At 37.1% G+C, this 17,706-nt stretch overlaps 5 protein-coding genes across 6 annotated transcripts in view; 3 read left to right on the forward strand and 2 right to left on the reverse strand.

Moving 5' to 3' along the window:
* The window catches only part of epha2a (eph receptor A2 a), a 20,758-nt gene extending 14,679 nt beyond the window's left edge, over positions 1 to 6,079 (reverse strand). Inside the window, exon 1 of the mRNA XM_084425625.1 lies at positions 6,070 to 6,079. The gene's annotated coding sequence lies outside the window, so the exon portion shown is untranslated. The remainder of the gene's footprint in view (positions 1 to 6,069) is intronic.
* On the forward strand, positions 3,745 to 12,912 carry h6pd (hexose-6-phosphate dehydrogenase (glucose 1-dehydrogenase)). The gene is made up of 5 exons (XM_084425627.1): positions 3,745 to 6,199; positions 8,360 to 9,029; positions 9,419 to 9,536; positions 9,652 to 9,921; positions 10,193 to 12,912. Exons 2-5 carry the CDS (start codon positions 8,379 to 8,381, stop codon positions 11,530 to 11,532), a joined length of 2,379 nt encoding a protein of 792 aa, XP_084281753.1. The 5' UTR covers positions 3,745 to 6,199; positions 8,360 to 8,378; the 3' UTR covers positions 11,533 to 12,912.
* Positions 11,028 to 17,706, reverse strand: part of LOC311300940 (uncharacterized protein) — a 21,452-nt gene continuing 14,773 nt past the window's right edge. Inside the window, exons 3-10 of one of the 2 annotated variants that reach the window (XM_084425630.1) lie at positions 14,491 to 14,596; positions 14,243 to 14,369; positions 13,979 to 14,041; positions 13,756 to 13,835; positions 13,522 to 13,652; positions 13,372 to 13,438; positions 13,139 to 13,268; positions 11,028 to 11,164 (exon numbers count right to left, since the gene is read on the reverse strand). In XM_084425630.1, coding sequence (XP_084281756.1) covers positions 13,186 to 13,268; positions 13,372 to 13,438; positions 13,522 to 13,652; positions 13,756 to 13,835; positions 13,979 to 14,041; positions 14,243 to 14,316 — 498 coding nt within the window. In that variant the 5' untranslated portion in view covers positions 14,317 to 14,369; positions 14,491 to 14,596 and the 3' untranslated portion in view covers positions 11,028 to 11,164; positions 13,139 to 13,185. Of the gene's footprint in view, positions 11,165 to 13,138; positions 13,269 to 13,371; positions 13,439 to 13,521; positions 13,653 to 13,755; positions 13,836 to 13,978; positions 14,042 to 14,242; positions 14,597 to 17,706 lie in introns of both variants that reach the window. The other variant, XM_084425629.1, reaches the window with a different exon arrangement.
* On the forward strand, positions 14,629 to 16,905 carry rbp7b (retinol binding protein 7b, cellular). Its single transcript, XM_084425631.1, has 4 exons — positions 14,629 to 15,905; positions 16,065 to 16,243; positions 16,572 to 16,673; positions 16,766 to 16,905. Exons 1-4 carry the CDS (start codon positions 15,833 to 15,835, stop codon positions 16,817 to 16,819), a joined length of 408 nt encoding a protein of 135 aa, XP_084281757.1. The 5' UTR covers positions 14,629 to 15,832; the 3' UTR covers positions 16,820 to 16,905.
* cenps (centromere protein S) overlaps positions 16,823 to 17,706 on the forward strand; it is a 14,428-nt gene continuing 13,544 nt past the window's right edge. Inside the window, exon 1 of the mRNA XM_084425633.1 lies at positions 16,823 to 16,963. Coding sequence (XP_084281759.1) covers positions 16,931 to 16,963 — 33 coding nt within the window. The 5' untranslated portion in view covers positions 16,823 to 16,930. The remainder of the gene's footprint in view (positions 16,964 to 17,706) is intronic.

Consider the following 17,706-nt stretch of genomic DNA (forward strand, 5'->3'; position numbering starts at 1 on the left):
TTAATGACTTCACTCTGTTTAGTGTTTAAGCACAAGACACTTATGTTCAGAGGAACATTTGTCTTCAACAAATAAGGAGCTAGAGCCATTGAGATGCCCTCACAATGCAGAGGTCCCTTTTCATTCAAGGGCCATGTGTGTTGCAGGAGGCCTGAATTATCTGCTGCACTCCCATCAACCCCCCCCTTCACCTCTCCACGCTGTTCCACACAACCGCTAACACAAAGCACTTCACGCCAGGAGGTTGGCCCGTTACTCCGGGGGTCACAGAGCTGCAGTGGGACGACTGCTGCAGGGTCATTCAACTCTTCCACCCCTCGACTCCCTCTTGTCAACCTCGCCACCACCTCTCGCCAAAAAACGCAAATACAGAGGCGGCCTTCCATTGTAGGCTGCGTCGGGACTGTCTGCTCCTCAAAAGCTTTGTTAACGCTCCCAATTCTACACTGTTCCCTTTACTGGGGGTGAAGGGAGCGCTGTCGCGGGATATGTGCCAGTAACATATGGCGAGATGTTAACACATTACTAATGCAAAGTTAACAAAATTATTTCTTGTGAGGGAGTCATAAATGGATTTTAGATATAAAGAGACCTCAGAAAGTATTTAGACACTTCAGCTACACTTATAAAGATCTTTTTGTTAAATGACATCCAATTTATACACTATTAAAAGTATACACTTTTTCAGGTTGTCAAGTGTTAATGGTATACAGATAATGTGATGAACTACACCTGTGTGAACTTTAGTGAAACTTATTTCATGCTATACTTTGAGAACAGTTGATGCTGAAGTGAACAGTTGAGAAAAGTGAAGTATTAAACACGGTATCACTTTATTTTACAGTGTCATTGTTACATGTTACATATAGTAAAAACTATAAATTATGCATAATTCCATGCAATTAACCCTAAACCAAACCTTCATCCAAACTGTATAGTAAGTACACGTAGTTAATTATTATTACTCAGTACTTAAATGTATAATTACACTGTAATACTGGCACCTTGAAATAAAGTTCAACCTTAAATACTTTTAAGCAAGGATGCATTAATCAAGGATAAAAAAGTTTAGCATGGCTTATAAATATTACATTCATAATAATACATTTAAATCAGCATATTAGAATGATTTCTGAAGGATCATGTGACACTGAAGACTATAGAGTAATGATGCTGAAAATCCAGCTTTTCAATCAAAGGAATAAATGACATATATTAAAATAGAAAATGTTATTTTATAGCATAAGAGACTTCCTTTAAAAACATTAAAACAGCTTTTTCACACAAAACGTTTGAACAGTATATCTGAACACAAGTTAATTTATATAAACGTATATAATAGTAGCTTCATAAAATTTGAACTTAAATGATTTTATTATGTCAAATGAAACCCCAGAGTGATCGAATGACAGACATGCTGGGAAATCAATTACATGCAACATTGGTCAATTATACAGCTTAGCGCTCATAACATCCATAATTCCTGAACACATTTCACTGAAATGTAATTGTGAAATACACACTGAGGATTTATATACATCAAGTACATAAACATCCTCAGCATATATGATACATTTTCTCTTCTAGACAAATGCCTTTTCTTTGATCCACCAACTAACTAACAGCGTTCATTCACTTCGTTAATCTGGTATTATTGAGCTCTTAAGTAGCAGGCAGAGCTTTAAATTAGTCAGCCTTAGACAGAGGGATGATAAATGTAATGTGTGTCGGGGAAGAGGCCCAATAAAGAGGATGGCACACATTCATATGCATGTGTTTGTGTGCTCAGCTTGATTGGAATGTTGTGCCGGAGGAAGAACAAAGGACTTAAGGAGGAACAAAGCACTTGAATCTAAAGGAAGGAAGGCAAGTGGCAGGGTGGCAGTGGGAAGGGGGTGATGGGAAGAACATGGATGGTTGTAAGAAGTGTGGGAGATCTTACACACAATGAGCCCCCTGGTGCCATAGCCATTCCTACCTCCAGCTCCCTTTAACACACACACACACACACACACACTCAAATCACACGTAGCCCCATTGGTTGCACGTTAAGACGGCAACAGCTGAGCTCCCTGATTTTTTTCTCCATGACACACATGTGCAACACACTCGCAAACTTGCTACACCAGAAACACTTGTCAAACAAACAGGAACTTCTGGCACCTAGTTTACAGTTTACATCTCACTTTGACCTCAACTGGTGATCTAGCTGGGAGGCCTACACTAGTGTGGTCCCAGTGTGGGAGTACACGTGCGCATCTAGGTATAAAATCTCTCATGCATCTGGAAAATTCCATCCTTTTTTTGCACATTTTGGGATATTGCATAAAATAAAAATCGCTAGATGGAAATGCAAATTAATTAAAAAAATTCACTCGATAAAAAGACATGCAAATATGGAAGCACATTTACTGTATACATTTCTCGGTGTGTAACAAAAAACTTGTGACTGCCTCAACAGAGGTTTGATAACTGGACTAACCAGCAGACCAATTTCCTTGTACAGCATCTCAAATATTGGTGTGGTCGTTCTAAAATGCATGAGCTGACGTCTGTTATCAAAACGGTTGGGTATCACACAATGTTTGAGTTCCCAAACATCAGCCATCCACCTCTGAAAGCAAGATATCATGACATTATTTCATGCTCTCTGAGGTGCAAATAATGATATTGGAACAGGGCTGAATTATGGAAGGGGGGGATGTTAAAAAAACAACTTGCATCACAATAGGTAATTGTGATTGTCAAAACATTTGGTAACTAAACAGAATTGTATTAAGTTTAGTGACACATGTTACAATGTTTACATGGTACAATGACTGGTAGGCTACTGTTTGTAGGTTATTATTGCTTAACCACAATTTTCACGATCTTGAAATCAATATTGACTCATTTGGATAAATATTAGGTAGGCTACAGTAGATAGCCATGTTAATTTTGCTCAAGAAAAAAATATATCTCACATAATGCTGTAAACATACAGAAAGCCCTATCAGCTGGCATTATTAAAGGTTAAAAATAACAAATGAAATTAAATAATGTGGTTTTCATTATAATAACAATTATTTAATGACACAAGTAAAAATATAATAAATATGTAATATAGTGCACATATTTAGCAAAATACTCCTCTCTATAGCTATTTTTTTGGTGCTATGGCCATTAAATGGCTTTCCTGAGGTAAATGTTACGTTCTGTGCCATAATTGTTCTCCTGCTGTTTTATTGACCTCTTTCCGGTTGAAAAACACTGATTGATCGATATTATGTACCTTTCGGTAAGTTGTCGCCTACTGTGTCTTTAAATAAAAAGTAACAGATGATTGGTTTTCTTGAACTGAGGCACTACAGCGACCTGTCACGTCACAAGCGCCAAACCAATATGTATTGTCTGAATTTCGTAATAAAATGGACAGAACCTGAGAGCTGAGATTTCTTTTCATATCAATAGTCACCTGCTCTGTCTAGTCTGTCGGTGTCATCTTTGCTCCGATTTTTCTCTGCGTGAGAAAGGGAGCGTGTGAAAAGTGTCAATTGCGTGAGTCTGACGCTGAATGCGCGAGAGTTGGCAGCCCTGGACCACAGTGGCTTCTACGATTGAAGCTACTTCCATTTTTATTACAGATATTTTGCCCCAATTCCCTAGGAAGTGACAATTTTGTTCTCTTGAACACGTGATGAAACGGTGCTTTATTTTGCAAAAACGTGGATGCTTGTAGAGAAGAGCATGACAAAGGAATAGAAAATCAAAAGTCTTTAATTAATCCAAACAGAACACTCAGGAGATAAAGCATCAATAAAGTTATGGGATGATCATGGCACTTTTTTCAATTAAAAAGCCTTATTCTAAGTAGGCTAATACTAAGTGTGGAGTATAGGCTACTTTTATCAATGTGGAAGTGTGAAGAGATTTTTGCAATTCTGGAAAGTACAGACTATGATAGATGAAATGATTCATGTCTTTATCTCTTGAACCAAAAATATTTTATACATGTGTATTTTACAAGCAAAACATATTGGGGAAAAACAGCATCTATATGCTTAGTCTTAGAGAAATGGCAAGCATGTCATTGGAGAGAATAACATATAACATTAAAGGTAGATAAAAGGCTTTTAAAGACACTTGGAACACTTTGCTTTGTGACATTTTTGAAAAATGTAGACATGTATCATGATGGGATAATTGATGAGTCATGACAGTGTTTTTTTAGTATCACATACTAGAATCATTTCATTTTAGTTAAAGTTTACATTAACAGGAACATGCATCATGGTGTCATGTCATATGACAAAATGTAGCATTCTAGCCTACTGTTAAAAAATGTGGAAAAGTTTAAAATTGAATGGACTCTATAGACCTTATTCACAGCAGCGCCATCTTTCTTTGTGTTTTTGGATTGTTCTGCTGACGAAACACTGCACAAATATCTTTCCAAGAAATTTCAGTAGACAAAAAACTCCAGACAACACGAGCAACAAGTGATCTAGGAGCTTTATACAGATTTTTACAGCAGATGCCATTGAAAACACGGTAAGTCGTCTATCACTCTCACAGCCTCGCTTAAATTCATACCTGTCATGGCGCTGCTCTGAATAAGGTCTATGTACAATCACTTCCGCATTAGATTGTTAGAAAATTGAGAACAAAATTAAATATTGCAGGACAAAGCAAACTGATACAATTCACCGTTACACTAAACGTATTTAAAGCATCTGAAACCTCTAAAACGTTTTAATATAATAAACGATTTTTTTTTTGTTTTTTTTTTGTTTACTGATCAACATTTATTAGAAATGACAGAAAGAGTTTTTTTTTTCTATGGAAATACGAAGGCAGTCATTATTCCTTAACGTTTTTTCTTTCTTCTTTTTTTAAGAAAGTAGGCAGTGTATGGTGCACTGCACACGACGCAGTATTTAGTCAGCTAGTATTCATTCCCAACAATTGTTGTTTTCAAACAGCTTTTCTAAACACTCCCCCATCTGCCATTGGTTGAATACCCCTAACCTAAACTCATGTAGGCCTACTGTGTCGAGCTGGTGGTGGTAGTGATCAAGAGGTCAAGGTTTGGCTGGTTAACATAGCCTCATTAGCCTATGCTAGTAGATGTCGACTCTACACCATCTGGCTTCAAAGAACAGCTTTCTCCTTGTCCGGGCATCCACAAATATCGTTTTTTTTTTTTTTTTTTTTTTTAACAAGAATATATAAATAGCACGTCATTATAATAAGTTTGACTGATTAATTTGACACACAAAAGAAATAAACGAGTTTAGAAGGTTTAACAAGCTGAATCAGGGGATGACTTAACATGTTTCCTGAGGTGAATGGTTTTTGTTTGAATACTCTTTGCCTAAGACTCTTTCTGTCTCTACAGAAAAAAAAGGCAATGTGCAAAAGCGGAACACACACATGTACACAAAGATAAGACTATAATCTTCAAGATCATACTGATGAAACTCCTTACTCAATATTGTGAAACCAAGTGTAAGAAGCTTCAGACTCCTAACGTTATATCTTCAGGTTTGAGACACGTGGTTTTGAAAAATCTTTGATATTACCTTACCTGTAGCATTTTATTTACCAGCAGCATAAAAAATCTTTTTATATGTAATAATTTGACAACGGCTATTTGGCCTCGTTTAAAATCATCCAGCATTCACGCACCTATATCGCCCTCCTTTGGGCAACTCACTGACCTGCATTACACTAACAGTGGATCTATTTTCGATGCTATTAATTTGGATAATTAATAATAATAAAAAAACAATAATAATAAAAACAATTCCTCAACCTCAACACGGATGTGTCCAATGTGCTGACAACCTGTAACGTTGCAGTCAAATTTGCTGATAACCGGCACAGTCAAAGAATGCCATTGATTTAATTGTTTGTTTCTCAGTGACAGCACACGCTCATTTTTAACTCTCCCCTCTCAGTATATACCTGTTATTATATTTACACTTATAGTTTAGAATCATTTTTGTAATAGCTCATAAAGCAATTAAAGGTTAACAAGTCCCCGTGTTATCGGTCAGCGTATTTTTTAAAAGCTCGAATGTTACTTACTCAAACCCCAGGATTACCCAACGTCGCGATCACGTGACCATCTACTGGAAACGCTAGTTGTTTGTAGTATGTCACTATCCGCCAGTCCACGCCGCGCGAGCTGTCACCATACTGTCCAGAGGTGAACCAGGTATGTCCACAGTCTCTCCCTGTCAAATCCATCTTTGTCCTAATGCATGTGCCACTATGGCTGGAGATATCATATGTACACTGAAATTTAAGATCTTGTCCTTTTATTTGTATTAAGCCTGTGTTAGTTAGTTAGCTAGTATAGCAGGTGCTGTCAGGACCTGTTCATGTAACTTAATTTGTGATAATAGTATACTCACGTCCGCCTCTAGAAGTACACTAATGTTTATTCTCATATTTAAAAAATATATAATGAGCGTACTTGTCATCAGAAACATAAAATATATATATATGGGCACATTTAATTTGGATCAAAATTATTAAAATACTATGAATAATACATTTTAATTGGTTAAAATTGTTTTGGTGTCCAAATCATATGGTATATCTTATTATACTGGATATTAAACTTTTTCCAGTGTCAGTATCACTTTCTATTCAGTTAGTCTTTAGTAATATCTCTTAATAAAAGACATTTCCTTAATGAAGGTATCTTCCAGAACATGACAGTGTTTTTGACGGGAAAACCATGTTCTTGTCACTATGTAAATAATGAGTTATAATTAATAAAATATAATAGTGTAATGTGCTTGAATTGACCTAAGCATATCATGACACAAGTTCATGTTAATGTTTTTAAGTTGCAGAGTTCAACTGAATTACACCAGTTCTGTGCAGCAGCTGTTTATTGAACTCTTCTGCATCCTGTTATGCTCATTTGATAGTTTAGATTGTTCCAATGAATTTTTCTGTATTTATTTTAAGGCTAGATGCCTCTATGTTTGACAATTTGCAACACCCAAATGCGCAAACAGTGCTTGCTCTGTCTGAACATTAGGGTTGCGTGTATTCTGTCGTCTTTGGCCTTCACACAAGCTCATCATGAGTTATCATGAAATCAGACTAATCCTGGTTGATTTTTCTGTTAGATATGTCAAGATGCTTCCAGCAATATCATTCTCAACTTTAACAATTTATTGTTACCATTTATATCAGTTCCTCTCTGTTTGGCCAAATTTTGTGACCTTTACTTTCATTCAGGTTCTTTACCGTAAATGTAGTCTGTTCTGTTGGCTTAACCTTGATTTTGTGGGTGAACACACTGAGGGATTACATTTGCTCTCACTTATTATTCCCATTCAGTTCAGTTATGTCAGTAGATTATACAACCCTCCAACACACCTGGGCTTTATCATAGACCACTGGCCCTCATACACTATGTTTCATAACTATTACGGAAGAAGATCCACACACCTAAGAGCTTCCATTAACACTATTTTTGAGTTATTTTAAAATAAGAAATATGAGTACATGAGTTAATTTCTTGAGTACATAAAGTTCATGTACTGTGGTGCATTCAGAGGCACAATGACTTGCAGACATGCCTCGTTATTACTGATCTTAACGGTTTGTTTGTGCTGAATCATCAGTGATTATGAAATGTGATGCTTGATATGTTGGGCCTGACATGACCATCAAATTATATTTAGCCTTTATTTAGGTTTATTTATATATATATATTAGCTGATATTATTATAATTTAATATCCCCACCACTACTACCACCACCACCACCACCACCACCACTTTTATTTAGAATCCATCTGCAATTCTTACTATTTCTGACATGTGTATTTAAGGACTAAAGTCTTAGTTGCAGTGTTAACAGCTTCATGTTTTATGTGAGGATTGAAGCTGGTTTGTATCATCAGTTAAATGTTTGCATAAGGTGTTCACTTTATGCTGAGTTATAGATAGGAAATGAAGTCGTTAACTTTAGAATCAACAAACTTTAGAATCCAGCTTCTATATGCAGTTAATTCAGTGCCTTTGATCACCATTAAAGGGATAGTTCACCCCAAAATGACATTTTTATCACTTACTCACCCTCAAGTTGCTCCAAACCTGTATACGTTTCTTTCTTCTGTTAAAGAAGATATTTTGAAGAATGTTGGTAATCAAACAGGTGAGTAATTGATGCATTATTGATGAACTATCCCTTTAAAGGTTATACCAATGATAGTTTTACATGGTTTGGTTATCTTTTTTTTGTCTTTACACCTACATGTTAACCTTATTAAATTTAATCAAATTTTCAGAATTTAAATCATTAGATTTCTTAAACATTCTAAAATCTTTGTATTATTATTTTTTTTTTAAAGGTGGGCACTTGACATCACAATGCTGAGGATAAGATGGGAGCTGCTGCTAATGGCCATCATATGCTGCTGGCACAGAGGCCACACAGATAACCATGAGGCTAAGGAGAGTCTTGGGCATGTGACTGTGGTAGTTGTGGGTGGGACAGGTGACTTGGCCAGGAAGTACCTGTGGCAAGGCTTTTTCCAGCTCTATGCTGACCAGGTAGGCAAAGGACACACCTTCTCATTTTATGGCGGGGGCCTTTCGCCGACTGAGAAGGGGACTCCGCTGCTGTTTGGGATCTTGAAGGAACTGGCTTGCCCTCCGGAGCTCTCTGCTGAGCGCTGTGCTTTGGTCAAAGAGCAGTTTTTGCATCTGTCCCAGTATCACCAACTGAAGACATCTGAGGACTATGAAAAACTCAGCCAGCTGATCAAACAGCAGGTAGGACAGGAGGGTATTGTCGAAGCAGGGAGGCTCTTTTACCTGTCAGTTCCAGCTTTCGCATATGCAGACATTGCAGAGAAGATCAACAACACTTGCCGTCCCCCATCTGACGCATGGCTGAGGGTCGTACTGGAGAAGCCATTTGGTCACGACTTTTTTAGTGCTCAGTCCCTTGACAAAAAACTGTCTGGCCAGCTGAAAGAAGAGGAGATGTATAGGATTGACCACTATTTAGGGAAGCAGGTACCACGTTATTTCATTAACATACGTTAAGTTTGGGGTTGATAAGATTTCTTTATGTTTTTGAAAGAAGTCTCTTATGATCACCAAGCCTGCATTTATATGATCTAATAAAACATTAATACTGTTTAAAACTGCGATGCATTTTTATTTTTATTTTTTTTGCTTTTTTGATGAATAGAAAGTTCAAAAGAAAAACATTTACTTGATTACATTTTTTGGAACACTATAAAACTTTTTAATGTCATGTTTGATCAAATTAACCTAACTTTGTGTATTCTTATTGTAAAAAAAAAAAGAATTGACCCCAGAGTTGAATGGTAGTATACTTTCACATGAGTGACTGGATCTACATGAGCTTTAAAAAAAAAATTTGTTTTTCTGTCGCAAAGGTTGTCTCTAAAATACTGCCATTTAGGAAAGAGAATAAGAAACTTCTGGACCCTATCTGGAACAAGCACCATATTGAAAGAATAGAAATTGTATTGAAGGAAACCCTGGATGCCAAAGGTACTGGTTTTGAGTTGCTTGTAAATGGAAGTTCATGTTATCGATGAAATCTTTCTCCTTGTATCTTCTCAGTCATTTCTTTAGCATTGATTGTTGATCTGTCATTCATTTACAGGGCGTATTCAGTTTTATGATCAATATGGCGTCATCAGAGATGTGCTCCAGAACCACCTCACAGAGGTCATGACCCTTATGCTGATGAATCTACCTGCAAACCCCTCCAACAGCAAGGAGATACTACAAAACAAGCTACATTTCTTGGCCTCCCTACAGCATGTAGATAACAGTAATGCGGTCGTAGGTCAGTACCAAGCTTACAATGGAGAGGTTCAGGAAGAGCTCAATAAAACAAAGGACTACTTCAGCCTAACCCCCACATTCGCTGGTGAGTGGAAGAGCTTTTTAGTTTCCTCATTTAATATGCAAAGAAGGTGATCACGTTTATCCGTTACTTTAGTTATCTCACGCAAATGCACACTCTTCTAAAACCTGTCAGAATGCGGCTTATGCGTTTACTTGACCACATGAAAAAAGGTGAAGGAAAAATGGTGTTCATGTTTACATGACCTTATAGAAAGACCTGGAATGTAAGGGTAGTCATTGACTCTGGAAAATCAATCTAGCCATGCTTACGTTGACTGTTATTGTCTTTACAGGTGTGGTCATTCATGTCGACAATGCGCAATACGAGGGCATCCCCATATTTATGACCTCAGGCAAGGCACTTGATGAACGGGTTGCTTATGCACGTGTAGTTTTCAAAAGAGATGTATTTTGCGTCCAGGATCCCAACAATGTTCAGTGCAAATCCAAACAGATCATATTTTATCTGGGTCACGGAGACCTCCAGTACCCTGCGATTCTCGTGAGCAAGAACCTGTTCAAGCCCGACCTGGTGAACAGCGGTGACTGGAAAGAGGTCACCGAACACAAAGACGTAAACGTGCTGGGGTTACCCCTCAGTGATTATTACATCCAGACGCCAGTCGTACCCAGAGAGGCTTATTGCGAGCTGATCTCACACGTCTTCTTCGGACGCAAGGACCGCTTTATCAGTGCTGAAGGACTCCTTGCTTCCTGGGCGTTTTGGACGCCTCTCCTTGAAAGCTTGACTCGGGTCTTTCCACGGGTGTATCCTGGTGGCGAAGCCAACGGGAACCTGCTGAACTTTCATCTGCGGGGCAATCAGGTCGCCTTTTGCCATGAAGCTGTGGTCAACGTGATCAACCCCGGTGCCGAGGACAACTTCCAGGTGATGCAAGGGAAGTACCGTAGTTCTGAAATGGTATCTGCTTGGGCACAGGAACTGGTGGAGCGCTTGGCTTCTGATCTTCTTCTGGCTGCTGAGGAGGCCATTCATGAAGGAGGTCAGTTTCACCTGGCGTTGTCTGGTGGCTCCAGCCCGGTGGCGCTGCTCCGTGCGCTCGCCCTGAACCTCTACACCTTTCCGTGGCGCAACACTCACATATGGCAAGTGGACGAGCGATGTGTGCCACATACAGAATCTGGCTCCAACTTCCGGTCCATTCACGATCTGCTGCTTCAGCATATCCGCATACCCTATTTCAACATCCACCCCATGCCAGTGCATCTCACCCAACGGCTGTGCGTGGAAGAGGATGGTGGTCCTGCATTATATGAGAAGGAAATAAAGAAACATGTCAATGCCTCCAGCTTCCACTACATCCTGCTCGGCGTAGGCCAGGACGGCCACACTGCCTCGTTGTTCCAGGACACCAAGTTGGAAAGCGACGAAGAACGGTTGGTAACTCTGTCAGAGAGCCCCATTAAACCTCATCAGAGGATGAGTCTCACATTCACAGCTATCAATAGAGCTCGAAGGGTAGGCATTTTAATTATGGGGAAGAGCAAGCATGAACTTGTCAGTCAACTCAGCCGAATTAAGGGGGAATCATCTAAGTATCCCATCACCAAAGTACAGCCAAAGAGCGGGACTCTTATATGGTACATTGACTATGATGCACTGTTAGGATAGACCAGGACACATCGGTCAATGAAGCCACCAGGGCTTATAGCTCAAAATTGAATGCTGTATTGTGAATGATTGCGAAATATCATTTGAAGTTTAATTTTCACACTAACTGAAGTGTGAATTGTGTGAGAGTTATTTTGATGCTTTGACTTTGCTATTTGATTTGTGTTATGAAATTATTGCATTATAAACAACAATTTCAAATCTCAGGACCTCTTTTAGCTTACAGTAATTCAAGTTTTTAAGTAATAATTAATCTTATAAAATTGCTAATTTGCTACAAATACTTATTCCACAAGATCAGGACTGTTAAGAAAGCAATTAAGAAGATGCGTATGAAAAATTGCATTCCAGATCAGAGCACTTTTTCCACATTTGTGACCAATCAGCGATCAGATAAAACATATAATTGAATGCTCTGTAATTTGACTTTTCTTTTTCTTTTTACTTCGCTTACTACATAATTGCATTAGCTCAAACAATTATTTATCAGACCACCAGATATAATTTGAGATGAAGAACCATGTGACCATTAGGAAACAAGCAGATGTATTGGAATCTTTTTCTTCCTCAATGCAAAGGTTTCAAATAAATGGTGAAATTCTGTTCTAGGTGTCATCTCAGGCCTCAGGTTAAGAAATCCTAACATGTCCGCAAAAGATGGCATATCCAGTGTAATCAGGATGGAACAAATGTCAATGTACTGTTTAATCTTTAGACTGAATTGAGTTTCTATTGTTGGCATGCTTGATAAAACCATTCCAGAACTACATTTTTGACAGTGTATTAGTGTCAAAGATTTTTGTCATACCTCAGAAAACAATGATTATGTGTAGAGCAGTCCAAATGTCAAATTTGTATATACACATGAATGCCTTTGTTAAGTGCTGTTTAAAATCTAAGAATTTTTTTTAGTTCGAATCGCATGCTTTAGGAAACACTTTTGTTTATGAATCAGCATTGTCTCATTCATAAGCGTTGATTTTGGCCAAAATTTTGTAGTGAAGCAGAACATTACATTCCACAGGGATCTAATGTGAAAATGTTAATAAAACATTTAAATAAATGCACTGGGTTTTGAAATCATACATTGAAGTCCTTATGTGTATTTACACGATTTTAAATAGATTCATAGGTTTTCTAAACAGAACGTTTAACATTGCAGAGATCCTGTACTGAACCACTGTGTATTTTCAACAAAGTATGTGTCTCGCTGACAGGTTTTACATATTTGAATTGACACTTTTGAATGAAGTCTTACTTTTCCATTATGTTTCAAGGAAATTTTGTTATGGTATTCAGCTGTATTACATGGCATCACATAAATCATTTCATATTTGGTGGTGGTTTTGATGCATACAATAAAATATATTTTTGAAATCATCTGTGTTTTATTTTTTTCTCTTTCAAACATATCTGGATTCAGATTTAACCCACAAATGTGGACTTTAAACAGTTTGAGTTTTTATAAAAATTAAAAAACTATCTGTATATATGCATTTTTCTCCTCCCATGCATGCTAATATTAGTGTCATTAAATAGAATACATCTTAACCTGCACCTCACAACTGTCTGAAAACCGTTGAAACTATGTAAATAATAGATGCACCTGTATTGAGTGTCAGTGGAGGGCTGTACAGCAGCAGTAGCTCATGTTCAACCCCAGAGGGATGTGTCTCTTAACCAATGAGGAAACAGTCTGTGGATCAGGCAAAGACCTCCTCTGACCAGAAAGAAAACTGGGTAGAGACACAAGAAAAACAATGGTTATTTTGTCCTTTATATATCTATTGTCCTTCTACACTTGGAATGGAAGTGACCAAACCCTGTATATGATCTCACCTGTTGAGAGTATGCAGGCCCAAGACACTACCAAAGAAAATATATACAATTCTGTGGTGGTGTTCGCCTGAGAAAAATAAACTGTGACTATTTACATTAAGGTAAAACTATTTTTGCACATAAAATCATATTACTATATTTCACACTTACACACTGAGGTGCAGTCATGGTAAGAATGAATGTACAGAGTCCCTGTATAAACGCGAACAGCCCAAATGAGTGAAAAGCTACCCTGATGCTCTTGGGAACTGGGTCTGTGAGTGTAAGCGCTACAGCCAAACCTTAAATGAGAAGAGAAGGGATGATAATCAGGATTTAAAATTAGAAAGCAGAACAAATATGCAAAATAAACCATTTACAGTACAAGTATAAAAATCGGATTACCTGTTGCTATAAAGGAGAACACAATGAAGACTATAAGGTTGTTCAACAGTGGCTTTTCACAGTAGCGAGAAGATTTTGGCCTGTGAACACATTACTGCAGAATATTAGACATTTCACATGACAAGCTATAACATGCATGCGCATGTGAATATGTTTATTTGACATGCTATGTGTCACCAGGAGATCAGCTTTTTATCTGTGAAACTTCATATAGGACGCTTACCTTGACAAAACATAAAACTGTGGTGCCAGGAAAAGAACCACAAAGATGAAAAGAACAATCTGACTGCCAGAGGAAAAACAAGTTTCATTTAAAATGTTTAATGTTATGAATGTCTGCGCACACACACACACACACACACACAAATGAAGCTTTACAACAGTGAAATACATAAAATGGTGTTTAGCATCTGGTTACAATTTTATTTACTTACCAATTATGTAAACAGACAGACAGATAGACAGATAGATAGATCTGTTAACTTACAATTTCAACCTTTGATCTCTTGGAAGCCACCTGCTGGTCTGAAAAGCTGCATGGACTAAGAAGTGGTGAAGCATTGTGCAATTTATATCCCCTCAGGAGATTACACTTTCTTTAGCAAGACGTACAACTACAATGAGAAATGATTTAAGACTCTCAAACGCCATCTTACTGAAACATTCTAAGTATAAATACTATAGTGAGGTATAAAGGTCCGGAAAGAAAATTGATAGAATAATTACAGGACTTACCAGAAATATATCATGCTGGTCAGCAAACATAGCAGGTTAGAAGCTCTCGGAAAGAAGAGAGATGGTTATATCAAATGGCGCCGCCTAGTGCTGAGTCTTGGTATAGCTACGTTTGGAAATGTCAAATTATGGATTAGAATATTTTTTTTCAGTCACAAAGAGGTTGTTAGTTTTGTTTAAGGGATCTGAATATTGCATACAACGTATTGGCTTGTAATAAAATGCATATTGTACCACACTAAATTTACATTGTTCAACATTGTAAAGACGTTAAAATAATCATGAAAGACGAGAAATAATAATAGCATGATACTTTCACGTTTTAATGACTGTTTCATTAACATATTCATTATTAACATATTTTCATTAGAATCCCATATTTTTCCAGATTTTTTTTTTTTTAATAATTATTTAATAATAATCATTTTGGTCTGTTCATCACAACATGTTTACATTTATGTTTTTTTTTTTACTTTCACTCCACATTCACATTGAGTAAACGATGACTGAAATTTCAATGTTAACTTAAGAACAGATGAATTACAAGTGCCATATGAGAACGGCCTGGATGAGAGTTAAAGAAACACCTGTCATTTCCAACTGTCTGTTGTTTTTTAGAAAATACACTCTTCAAAAAGTTTCAGGGGGATTCAGTATAGAATCCTATGGGTTTCTTGATTCAATTTTAAAGAACTCTTTATGCCGAAAAGGTTCTACAGTATATAAGGAGAAATGTCTTACATGATTGCATAATACTTTGTTTAATGGGTTATTGCCATTTTTGTCTAAAGTATGTTTACAAGCTGTTTATAAAATTCATAACTTGTAGTTAAAAAAAAGAAAAAAAGAAAGAAAACTAAATATTTTCTTCTAAGACAAGAGAATAGAAAAAAAGAGGGGAAAAAAATCAACCTATACCACAGAAGTTATTTAAAGCCATTGCCACATTGTTAATGAAAAGCTGGCACAGATAATGAAACAAAACTAATCATCTCAAACCATATGGGACATTGCTAAATTCTTGCCAAACTGTTTACTCCCTGTATCAGATCAGTCCACTGCCAAAGCGACATGTGTCTTTGGAATTACATTGTTCTCTTTGAATTCCCACGGGATGCAAGCAGTGTGTAAAAGTTATGTTCCGCCTCAGAGAACAGCAACAGACCAAGTCTCTAAAATTGCCTTTGTGCCCCATCACCTCTGCCCCATATTACACAGACCTGTTGAAATACGACACAGCACATCTGCTTCTCTCATTTCCACTCATGTACACTTAAATTCAGCTTTCTAGGTCCACACAGGAGCTAGAACTCACAGAAACGCTTCAGGATCGACATCAAGCATGCCTGCAAACTACAGTGGAACCTGGGACATAGTGGACAATGAAAACTTTGAAGGTTACATGGTTGCTCTCGGTGAGTAATGTCATTAATTTATCAGGATTTTAATATTTTAAATTTATATATATATTAGTTATTTCAATATTTTTATAGATAGATATCTTTTTTATTTTTTATTAAGAGGAACTGGTATTTACTAAGAATATGGATTTAACCTTGCTCTATGTAATACAGGAATTGATTTTGCCACCCGAAAGATAGCAGGGATGCTAAAGCCACAGAAGATTTTTGAGCAAGACGGAGATTCTTTCACCATTAAAACTTTAACAACTTTCAAGAACTACTCTACTTCATTCAAAATTGGAGAAGAGTTTGAGGAAATCACCAAAGGACTGGACAACAAAAAATGCCAGGTAGAACACACACACACGTCTGGTTCGCTATCTTTGTGGGGATTCTCCATAGGCATAATCATTTTAAATAAACTTTTTATTCTACCCCCTTACACTAACCGGACCCCTGAACCTATATCACAGAAAACTTTCTGCATTTTTACATTTTCAAAAAACATCACTTAGTATGATTCATAAGCTATTTTCCTCACGGGGACCAAACAAATTTGTCCTGATAATGTGGTTTAGCAGGACACACACACGCACACACACACTAGATATTGGCAATAAAATATGTGGTAGAGTTTTCTGTGCCAGAATTGAGTAATACTGCTTGTTTTTTCTACAGACAACAGTCAACTGGGACAACGACAAACTTGTGTGCGTCCAGAAAGGAGAGAAAAAGAACAGAGGGTGGACACACTGGATGGAGGGAGACACTCTTTACCTTGTGAGTCAAACAGAACATTCAATAACATGTAATTTTCTGATAAAATGAATACAAATACCAAATAAATAAAAAATGTTACTCTTCCTTTCAAGGAACTCAAATGTGAAGACCAGATCTGCAAGCAAACCTACAAAAGAACAGTGTGAATTGTGTTGAACTGAAATAATAACATACAAACTGCTTCAGCATTAATCCATTCTCAATCAAGTGAACATACAATTTCAAAAAACAGTGAAAACTGAAGTGCACTGAGAGGAATGGACACACTTAAGGAGGGAGACACTCTTCTTGTGAGTAAAATATATATAGGTCAAGAACATGTACTTTTCAGATAAAATAAATAAAAACAACAAAAATATATTAAGGAGTGTATGCTGTCTTCTTTTGATGTTCTTACTGATTTAAAGTTATAAGCAAATATTTAAGTATGAGACTGACAATGGCACAGTTTCCCTATTTTGTTCATTCATGACTAAAAATGGTGTGCAATTGGGTCAACCAACCCCACAGTATTAAAATGCTTTAGTTGTAGGGAAGTAACAAACACTGTAACTTCCCCTTGTGACATAGATATCAAAGAGCTATTCATAAAATAAACACGTCTTTTTTGGTCGGTTTCACAGACATGGCTTAAGCTAAAATAGAAATTGAGCAGTGTTGACTGAAAGCAACTTGTACTGACATATATCTTAAAATATGTCCGTGCCATGCCATTGTTTTGTCTCGAGATGCACAACATTGCACACCAGTAGCCGAAGGTTTTTTTTTTTTTTGCAAGTGTTGTGAAACCGGGCCTTAAAGGGATAGTTCGCCCAAAAATGAAAATTCTGTCATCATTCACTCACCCTCAACTTGTTTCAAACCTGAATGAATTTCTTTGTACTGCTGAACACAAAAGAAGATATTTAGAAGAATATGGGTAACCAAAGAGTTGTGGGGCACCACTGACTTCCATAATATAGAAAATATAAAAACCCACACAACTGTTTGGTTACAAACATACTTCAAAATATCTTCTTTTGTGTTCAGCAGA

The sequence above is a fragment of the Rutilus rutilus genome, assembly GCF_951802725.1.
Source record: "Rutilus rutilus genome assembly, chromosome: 12".
In the NCBI taxonomy this organism is placed as follows: Eukaryota; Metazoa; Chordata; class Actinopteri; order Cypriniformes; family Leuciscidae; genus Rutilus; species Rutilus rutilus.

Bases quoted from the DNA above. Each gene is read 5' to 3' on its own strand.
- rbp7b (XM_084425631.1), top strand. From the start codon at position 15,833: ATGCCTGCAAACTACAGTGGAACCTGGGACATAGTGGACAATGAAAAC. The intron at 15,906-16,064 runs GTGAGTAATGTC...TATGTAATACAG, and splicing joins AGGTTACATGGTTGCTCTCG to GAATTGATTTTGCCACCCGA. The intron at 16,244-16,571 runs GTAGAACACACA...TTTTTTCTACAG, and splicing joins TGGACAACAAAAAATGCCAG to ACAACAGTCAACTGGGACAA.
- h6pd (XM_084425627.1), top strand. From the start codon at position 8,379: ATGCTGAGGATAAGATGGGAGCTGCTGCTAATGGCCATCATATGCTGC. The intron at 9,537-9,651 runs GTACTGGTTTTG...ATTCATTTACAG, and splicing joins GGAAACCCTGGATGCCAAAG to GGCGTATTCAGTTTTATGAT. The intron at 9,922-10,192 runs GTGAGTGGAAGA...TTGTCTTTACAG, and splicing joins CCTAACCCCCACATTCGCTG to GTGTGGTCATTCATGTCGAC.